A 10529-nucleotide genomic window follows, 5' to 3' on the forward strand; every position below is an offset into this window, starting at 1 on the left:
AGTGTTAACGAATCGTCAGGTCACGCTTATACCAGTTATCCGAGCGAGTTCAGTAAGCGCTGGGAGCTGCAGTCCTGGCATGGCTCCTTCGCGAGTTAGGTATACGTAGTAAGCAGTCCTCGTTACGCCCGCCGTCTGACACACTTTGCTCACGCTATATAATACGCTACGGGAGCTGCCCAGTAAAGATTTACTTTTTAATTGAGCCACTGGCACGCTTGCCGCTATCGTAAACGACTATTGTACGGACAGAAATAGACGACATGTAACTAAATTTCGTTTTTAGGGTTCCGTACCCAAAGGGTAAAAACCCTAGGGACCCTATTACTAAGACTCCGCTGTCCGTCTGTCCATCTATCACCAGGCTGTATCTCATGAACCGTGATAGCTAGACAGTTGAAATTTTCACAGATGATGTATTTCTGTTGCCGCTAAAAACAACAAATACTAAAAACAGAATAATATAAATATTTAAATGGGGCTCCCATACAACAAACGTGATTTTTTTGCTGTTTTTTCCGTAATGGTACGGAACCCTTCGTGCGCGAGTCCGACTCGCACTTGGCCGGTTTTTTTTAGTCATAATTATTTGAATGAGTGTTTTGAATCAGTGGAAGCTTTCACCATTGACAACTGTTGCGCAGGTTCTCTCAGTTTTGTTTTATGAATCGAAATAAGTAGTTTTTTTCCTATTTTGTTTTTATTTGCAATGTTAATTAGTCTCTTTATGTAAAATCATGTAAGCAATAGTTTTCAAATCCCAACTGATCTAATGACAGAGCTGGAAGATGGATATAGGAATATTATAAAATAACTATATGAGTCCTCGCTAAAATCAACTCCATGATCAAATCAATGAAACATGTGAAGCTTCACTTAGGTATAAGTACATAATGTATGGCAATGATGATTTATCATAAATAAAACGGTAAAATGCGGACATTTGAATTATTTCACTGCCATTCCTCATACACAATATATATATATATATATATATATATATATATATATATATATATATATATCACCCAAGCTTTAAACTGTAGACAGTAAAATAAAACTATGAAAACGGATTATATCGCATATATTGAATTTATAATACATCCCTACACAGTAGACAGTAGTCATCTCTACTTTTTCAGATCGAGGTAATTGAATTAAGTATTTGTCAGAATTCCCTGCTCGTTTGATCGTAATATATTCTAATATAAGGTAAATAAAGAGTAGTGGTAGGTTAAATTGACAAAGAAACGTTAAAACGCGGTTCGTCCTCCCTTCATGTTTGTGTGATATCTTGGCAACGGTCGCGTGCAGCGCACAGTCATCTTTACTCGTTTTTACTGCCGGGAGTCAGTTTACTGCGAGATCGATCAACCATCCCTGTATAATTTGCTTGGGTTTTTCGTGATACGCAAAACGAAATACGTAGATTGTACGCACTCAAATGCGTTTTTTTGAAGATACTAAATTTGATCCACAATCAATATTGCAAATGGTTCATGATGTTATGGTAAGTATATTAGAGTAACTTATCTAGCATCTCCGCAACTCTTGTAAATAGGACTTAATTCATGCTGTTATAATACGCAATAGCTACGTGGCAATATGGAAGTAAGTTCGTCTCACGTCCTTAAAATAAGAAATGAAAACAGTATTCCTTTTAGTTACGCTAGCACTTGACATGTTTGTAGTCGGTGCCAAGCCTATATACAAAAAGTATTTTCAAACAAGAAAATCATTTTCCAAATAGGTTCAGAAATGACTGAGTTCTAAGGTACCTAACACAAATACAAGAATAACGGTCGAATTGATAACTTCCTTTTCTTTAAGCCGGTTAAAAAACACTACTGTGTATAAATGTCTTATTTTTACAAAGTAAAACCAGTAACTATGTCAATGATAAAGTGATAATATTCCACGGTTAAGTATGTTTTGAATTTCGTTTATCAGCTTTTAGTGTTATCTAAAAGACACTAATGGTGTGTTGTGTTTTGATAGCTATTACCAAATTTTATGGTGTTTGTACAAAAGCACACGTAAATGATGCCTGATACTTTGACTATAGATTTAAATTATCCAATTTTATTTTCTCAAGACACTATGTACTTAAAGCACATATCCAACCAAAAACATTACCTACATGTAAAAATGCAAGTCTTGCAATGCACTCTTTCTGAAACACTTATGCACTATATGCAAGGACGTATCAGAGGCAAACAAATGACAAATTACCAGTGACATGTATATTTCTTGACATGAGCAAAGCTTTTGACTGTGTAAATCACTCGAAACTCCTTTCCAAGCTTGAATGGCCTTGGTATCAGAGGTAATCTTCTAGATTGGATGAAAAGTTAGCTGAGCAACCGAACACACGGAACACACGGAAATTGCGAGAATGGTCACAGAAGGGAACAATCTTTTAAAGAGAAAGTTTAGATCTCAGTGTCGCGTCAATGAGACAGGGGTGCCACAAGGGAGTAATTTAGGCCCTTTGTTATTCTTATTATATATAAATGACCTTCTACAATCAGCATCGCAAAGGTGTATAATTTTTGCAGATGATACTACCTTAATAGTAAAGGGAACTGACGTGAATACTTATGAATCGGACATAAATAAAGCATTAGCAGATGTTAATATATGGATAGAATGTAATGACCTAAATATTAATGTTAATAAAACTCTGTTTACACAATTTCATCATCATAATTCGAATTTGACTGTGAATCTTACTATTAATCTTAATAATACTTCAATTACAGAATCTCATAGTGCCAAATTCTTAGGATTAATTATTGATGAATATTTAAACTGGAAACCTCATATCGATGCAGTGTGTTCTAAACTAGCGCGATTTGCTTTTGCTCTAAGAAATCTTAAAAGTACAATTTCCACTCAGGCCGTGTTAGCAGCTTACCACGGATATGTGTCATCTACCCTTAATTACGGCCTGCTACTGTGGGGTTATTCTGTTGACGTCCAGAGGGCATTTATGATCCAGAAATATTGTATACGAGCATTGGGTGGCGTTAAATTTGATGACACGTGCAGAGCTCTTTTCCAAAAGTTTCACATTCTCCCCCTAGCCTGTATGTACATTTTAAAAGTATGTATTTTTATAATAAACCACCCGGAGTACTTTATAAAGCGCGAGGAAATGATCGCAAGACAACTCCGGGCTCAGTACCAACATCTACTATACTAGCCAGCCAAGCATGTACTTCTGATATATATAGGAAAAATGCTTTTAATATGTGTGTTGTAATATTCAATAACCTCCCTATAGAGCTGAGAATGTTGAATGGGAACGTATTTAAAATAAAATTGACCGAATGGCTTCATGAACATTGCTTTTATAGTGTTAAGGATTATTTAAAATTTAAAACGTAATATTTAAAATGACAATCGCCGATTTGTTTTTGATGTATGTAATTTGTTTTATTTTATTTTTGACTAATCTACCATAATACTCTCTTATTTTTCAATTTTAATTTCATTGACATTGTTTTATTATGATATTGTTTTAATGATTGCATGTTAGTAATTAGTAAATGTACCTTAATGTACCATTTTGTAAATATTTTGCATGTTGATGTTGTGTCGACTGAATACTGTGTCTAACTATTTTATAAGATCTGATTGTTACGTATTCAAGCAAATAAATATTTTCTATTCTATTCTATTCACTTCTTCACCGCTAAAAAGTTTTAAAATGTACATAATTTAAAACCAAGTCGGTTAACTTATTTAGTATGTTTCTATCTACCGTTCCATAGAACACAACTCTCATTAATTGTTACTTAATAATGATTATTGATTAGTTAACAAATTACCTGTTAGATACCGTTAACAAATTACTGTGACCGCATCAATAATAGACATTTTTTTATATATAATGAATTGGCGACACGGTTTCAGTGCCTAAGAATCAAATATATAAATAGATAAATTGCTGTTATTCATAAACTTGCTTCAAGCGACAATTAGCTATTAATAGTTTGTCTTAAGTTGTCATTTTTATTTATGTATCTATTTGAGGGCCAATTACATCCACACTCGCTATCGGGCCCGAGCAAGAGCAGTTATCCGTTTCACGGAATATCGGTGCGGTACATATTCTGATTTTACAATTTGTTATAGTTTTGATAGTGAATATGTATAATATCTTATAGGTCAATCTTATAAATATATTCTAAGTATAATATTTATAGATTGTCCGATAAACAACTACCTACACATTAACCTAACTAACGACCTTGAATAAGTTCTAGCGAGATGTTTTATGACACCACTTGCACCATGCGCGAACAATGTTAGCTAGCCTATCAATGTCAGATCAATACCTAATAAATTTTAAAATCTGAATACCACTATTGATAAAAAAATCCTACTTTTAATAAAGGCAAGCCTAAGTAGCATGTGTGCTACGACGTAGCACTTAGCTACGCCTTTGGTACAATGGCGCACCACTTTATGCAACCAACACCGGAAACTGGACGGGGACGGGGATCCTCATTATATCGTACCTGATTTTAGAATTATATTTCTAAATTATTTCCATATTTGTTCTTCTAGTCCGGATTAGATTCCAATTAGTCTGATTAACGGATCACTCAGACATACTCCGATATAAGTAATACCCTGAAATTAGGCTGCAGTGTCTTTAACTTTCGGGACTTTCCAGAGATCCAATTCAGACTCATTTATCTTTAATATTTTGCAACAGGAGGAAGTATCAAGTTACATTTGTGTTTCTATCTGAATGACTAACAGTTTAATGTGAAGTGTGAACATTTTTATTTCGTGTTTGTGGAAGCAGAATGTTGCACAAAACCAATTCGATTCCAATTCATATTTAGGTAAAACCCACCAGATATTTTTAATAGTGGTTAATTCATTGTGGTACCCTACAGTCAGCATCAAAAACAGTGTAGCAAAACTGGCCTTACATATCGCAACACTATTGATGTGAATTTTTAGTAAATATCAATTTTATCTTTTGTTTTCCCTGATAGGTACATTGTTTACACGCAACTCAAGTGATATTCTGATTGATAACAATGACGTTGTGTCACAAGAAGAGAGTTTATTACAAAGATTTCTCGTATGCGAACATGCGGGTGTTATGCGATTTATGCGGACTATTGTTTACCTCGCTACAATGTCACAATATGGACAGTTTGACAGTATCTATAGCATGATAATTATGTGCAACTTAACCCGCACTTATGGGTTCCTAGATATCAAATAAGTAGGTAGATACTTGGCTTTCAACGATGCAAGGATGCGTGTTGAGCAGGTCTATTTATTTCTCGACTCTAATACTTCAATATTTTGTATGGATATATGAAACTTAGCAAAGGCAACAGTACTGTATGCACTTAATACAAATGTCGACCTCGCGTTCTAACCAAAAATATTAAAACAATGGTTGACAATTTTCAATGATATTCAAATTAAATATTTTTAGATATAGGTAGGTAGGCACTATATAGGTATGTCTTGAGCAAATAAAAACCCCTATACGTAATGAATTGCATAAATGATTGAATGAATACAGACGAATAGAACTTGATTAACAGAATTCATAATTACGAGTACTTATTGTATTTCTTGGCGTAGATGTATTCGCTAATTGTAATTCCTGTAAGTGATTTGATTTCATGTCTAAAGCTACATTTGGAAGTTTTCTACCCCGATAAAACAAAAAGTTTCTAGGTTAAACTTAACTTCTACGTAGATTTTTATCAACATTAAATTGCACCTAGCCAAAGTTTGAGTTTGATTATACATGCTAGAGCGCAGACGTTTTTTTTTGCAGTGAAAATAATAAAAAACTAATTTAAACCGGCATTTCGCTGAAGGCATGACTACTGAGTACGAATGAGATGTATTTTTTATAATATACGGGTATTGAAAGACGTAGGTGGATAGGTGATTACAAACTACACCTTAAATTACTAAATTTTTGGAAAAGTCATTCATAATAGATATAAAATACATTACGCTTTTATTTGCAAAAACAATAAACGAACGCAGTTATTTTATTATTAAAATAATAAAATAGGTAAAAGCTATATAGCTTTTACCTATTTTGCAAATGAACGTTGGCTTTATGGTGTAATAAACTGTAATGCAGTTCAATATCTCAGACAAGAAAATATTCACAGTAATTATAACTAGTAATTATAGGTATAATTTTCTAGAACAACGACGAAATAACGCTTTTCATTTGTTATGTTTCTCGAGTTTTGTGTAAGTCATTTTCTCTACTGGAGAATTCATACTGTAATTTATTTGGTAGTTGTTTTTATATAGCAGGTCACAAGAATGAGGGTTAATTGCTAACCGGATCGTGTATGCCCGCCATGGGCACGGTGACGGCGTCATCTCCACCGGCCGCCACCAGCTTCTCCAGCACTTTGAGAGTGTTCTCCACCGCCGACCATTCTGTCTTCTGGGCCAGCACCAGCACCTTCGCTGCCGCCTCCCGCATGTTAACCCCCGCGCTGGGAGGCTTTGGAACGTCTCCATTGCTCTCCTTAATCTCTTTCTTATCACCGTTGACGGAGGACGTCTCATCCTTATCATCCGTGACCTTCGCCGCTGCTGATTTATCATCTTCGGTGTTTTTCTTAGGCGGACCCTTTCCGCCTTTTTTGCCGGCTGGCGCTTGAGACATCCTCACTTCATAACCGGGCCAGGTTCACGATCACTTCACTACACTGTGGTGTCGCGTATCACCGTGCTCGGTCTGGGCTATGTTGAGCGCAGGGCGGGCGGGCCATGACTGCGGCACGGCTGCGTAGCTCAGCCGATTTCTTGCATGATTCGAGTATATAAAGGCGAAGGCAGGTGCGCGAACCGGATTTACAAACAAACTCGAATCGGCGATGTCTCAAAACGTCACATGCATTGGCCCGATTTTTACTTTTATGTTATCGGGGGATCGCTGCCAGACTTGTAGCTACTGTCTACCTGAAATGATGCCATGCATTTAGAATACTGAAAGTAAACCAGTGGGTATAGATAAATATTTCCCATAACATAAGTAGTGGAAATAAAAACAGACTTGTGTTTATCTAAAGAATTCGCTTTTAATAAACATCCCTACGAGTTTAGGCGGGTGGTAAATATAATTGCTTTTTCTAATTTAGGAATGCAAGTACACTACGTACACACGTTGTCAATAGATTACATTTTGCTGATTACATTATACGAGTAGTAAATTGGTAAAACGTGTCGAGTCACGTACTCGTAGAGCCGGTTTGAAGGTAGGTATCAAGACGAAGTGGTCGAGAATATCGATATCGTAATTTCAATATGCTGAAAGATTATTCCATTAAAGAGGTTTGTCATATTTTGGGCCTCAAAAAAGCCGCATCCAGCTCACGAGCCGTAGTTTGCCAATCCTTGGTTTATTTATGCTATACTGTCAGACATTATACCAGAACTTACAATCATTACAGGCCCCGAAAATAATATCAGACGCAGCGTGAGTATTGAGTGTACAGTCGCCATCATATATATCGGAGCGGCCAATGTGTTCACATATATCTGAACACGAACTCTATCGTGTTCAGATATTTGTGAGCGCCTTGGCCGCTCCGATATCTGATGGCGACCGTAGACACATTGTTAGCCGGTCTAAAACTCTGAGATTGACGAACTAGGGAAATTTGGTTATAAAGAATGCTGCAGAACGTTAATTGCCCTAACAGCAAATAGGTATTGTTTAAGATAAACTTAAAAACTGAATGAATTTTGACTATTTATTTATTTGTGTAAAATATTAATAACAGTTTAGGTAAAGGTAATTTTTGGATTTATAAAAAATAGGTACCTAACTACTTAACCTATTTATTTAACTGTACACAACAAGTGAGCTACATAAGTATGCAATAAATAAACAGGTATTTTACTTATTTTGTGTGTTAGACCAGCTTACTGGCAGTTTTGTGTTAGATTGTAAATAGATATTTACAATAGTGGACTGAACTATAATATAATTAATATGAATTGACTCCTTATCAGCTGCTTAATTTATTCCCCAGTTGGATGGCCTCGTCCATCCTCGACCTTGTTTGGGAAAATTGGGGGAAAAATACGCACGCGTTTTCAGCTACTTCGATTTGTATCGTGGCCTTAAGAGGTCGAGGGAAATTTGCATGTTTCGTCACAGGTGGGGGTGCGCGGCGCGCGGGGCCGTCGCGTGCGCTCCACGCGCCACTTCCGGTGCCACGAGGCACAGGGGCAGGGGGCGGGCTCCGCCACGGCCTCGATTCTGCCACGGCGATGATCAGATACGAAGGAACACAAGGGCTTGACCAGCGGTCTGGTTTAACATTTTTATACAATAACTAGGCAAGTAAGACTACTCGTAAATAGTACGTTCGAGTATAAAGAATTGGATTGTAAAGGAAAACGAGACAATGTTGTTACGGAAAGCGTGTGTGTATATAATACTTGTAGGTAGTATAGGTGTGCTATTTATGTCAAAGGCATCTGATTTTGTTATATCGACTACATACATCAACCTACATCTGAGTTCGTAAATATTACAAGTAGTTAGATTTTGTTTCTTATTTTCATTTTGTGAAAATGTTATAAATATGATATAACATTTTCACGAAGCACAGCAGCCCAACGCTCTGGGCCGTGGTAGGGGTGGCACCTTTTGGCCCTGGGGTAAATACGCTCATGTAGGGGGAAGTCTCCCAGTGGCGGACACCTAAGTTTGAATAAATGTATCTTTATTTATGAATTGCTTTAGTTAACAAACTTTAGAATCAAAATAAAATAACACAAATGCAACTTCTACATAAACTTATTCAAAAACAAAAAGTAAACTTAACAAAAAAAACTAGTAAAAAAAAACTCATTCTTTGCAAGAGGCACCCAGTTCCGGACGGAATACATTTCGGACCCCTAGCACCGGACGGTTTAAAAACATTTGACACCGATCACAAATATAATTTTCTGAATATTCTGAAATGTCAAGCATAGGCTTCCTGCGCTTACCCTTGGCAACTGGAGCACTGTATCCAGTCTTCGTTATAGTAGTCATGAATTGGAACAAGTATAAATTAAAAAAAAATGGAAAAGTTAAAAACACTAGCTCGCGAAAACCAACTTTCCGCACGCTAAACAGCTACGTAAAGTAACACTTTTTGAGCAACTGTATTAAAAATTATGTTATGACCTCTAGGACCCTAGCCAGACGCGGTTAGAGGTAGATAATAAAAAGTGCACTCGTAGAGCATGATGTTGTTCGGTAGTTGCTTTAATAGACCGCGAGCCAGGCGCAAATTTCGTCAGTCATCGCCTCCCGGGCGAAAACTCGTATAGCGGTTAACGGCTATGTATGATGAACCCTCGTGAACGTCAGCTACCGCTCCGTTGGTGGGTTGAGGAATGGCAGCCATCGAAACGCGAAACACGGTCTTTCCACCGCGATACAACCGGCTGACGATTTGTTTTATTAACAATAGCATCTAAACTATCATCTGATAAAGTATCAAACGGGAGTCGATGACAAAAAAAAATTATACACTTTATTTGCTGCCATTCCTCAACCACCAACTGAGCGGCAGCTGACGTTCACGAGGGTTCATCATACATAGCCGTTAACCACTATACAAGTTTTCGATTGGTCGTGGAAATCTGTTCCTGGCCCGCGGTCTATAAGTAAAGGGGCAGTTAGAACAGAACAAAAATTTGACTCACGGGCCGATATCGTCCGGCGGACTGGTAAAAAGTGATAGCTGGTCTTTACAAATAGCCAAGATGGATTGCCGGGTGTTGACATAAGAAATGGTTAAACGTGTTTCAGATTAATTCTCCATTAACATTATTAGCAGCATACTTAAACGTTAGTTCACTGCATAATAAGCTGTCACGATTTAAACAACATTAATGAGCAAAAAAAAATCGAGACTTCGTCATTTTGTAGTTCAATGTAGTGTAAATGTAAATTTCATTCGATAGCGAGACGTGACGTACGCGTTTGCGTTAAGTGTTATTTTGTATGGGATTTTGAGTTTCAAAAACGTCTCGCTTGGCGCGCTGTTCAAAATCCCATACAAAAATATACATAATGTAAACGCGACCGCTCGTCACACTATCTAATGAAATTTACACTAGGGGTTCGGAAATCCAAATATTTAATCATCAAGATACGCATTTTACACTTTTATCAGATAAGTAGATAAGTGATGTAATGGCGATTTAATATCTATCTTAATTAAAACTGTATGGAGTTGAACGTGTTTAGTGTTTAAAGTAACTAAACTCAATATAGTGCTTCAGTTTGTTCGATAAACTTGTTTTTGGAGAACAATGAGAGGAAGACAAATATCAATTCGCGCCTACCTATGTACCTAACTATATTTGTGTATACTTATAATTGTCTCAGTAAATATTATTAATATACAACCTCCCTACTGCTTACCAATTATAATATTTTTCACATACATAGCTTCTGCGACGGTGGCAGCTTTCAATTCAATATATATTTTGCGTTTTAAGGT

The 10529-nt window shown here is 36.6% G+C and overlaps 1 protein-coding gene across 1 annotated transcript in view; it reads right to left on the bottom strand.

Moving 5' to 3' along the window:
* LOC134744261 (serine/threonine-protein phosphatase 6 regulatory ankyrin repeat subunit B) overlaps positions 1-6978 on the bottom strand; it is a 51165-nt gene extending 44187 nt beyond the window's left edge. The window contains exon 1 of the mRNA XM_063678013.1: positions 6350-6978. Within this exon, the coding sequence (XP_063534083.1) occupies positions 6350-6682 (333 nt within the window). The 5' untranslated portion in view covers positions 6683-6978. The remainder of the gene's footprint in view (positions 1-6349) is intronic.
* Positions 6979-10529: the final 3551 nt, after the last annotated feature.

This window comes from Cydia strobilella, chromosome 1 (assembly GCF_947568885.1).
Source record: "Cydia strobilella chromosome 1, ilCydStro3.1, whole genome shotgun sequence".
In the NCBI taxonomy this organism is placed as follows: Eukaryota; Metazoa; Arthropoda; class Insecta; order Lepidoptera; family Tortricidae; genus Cydia; species Cydia strobilella.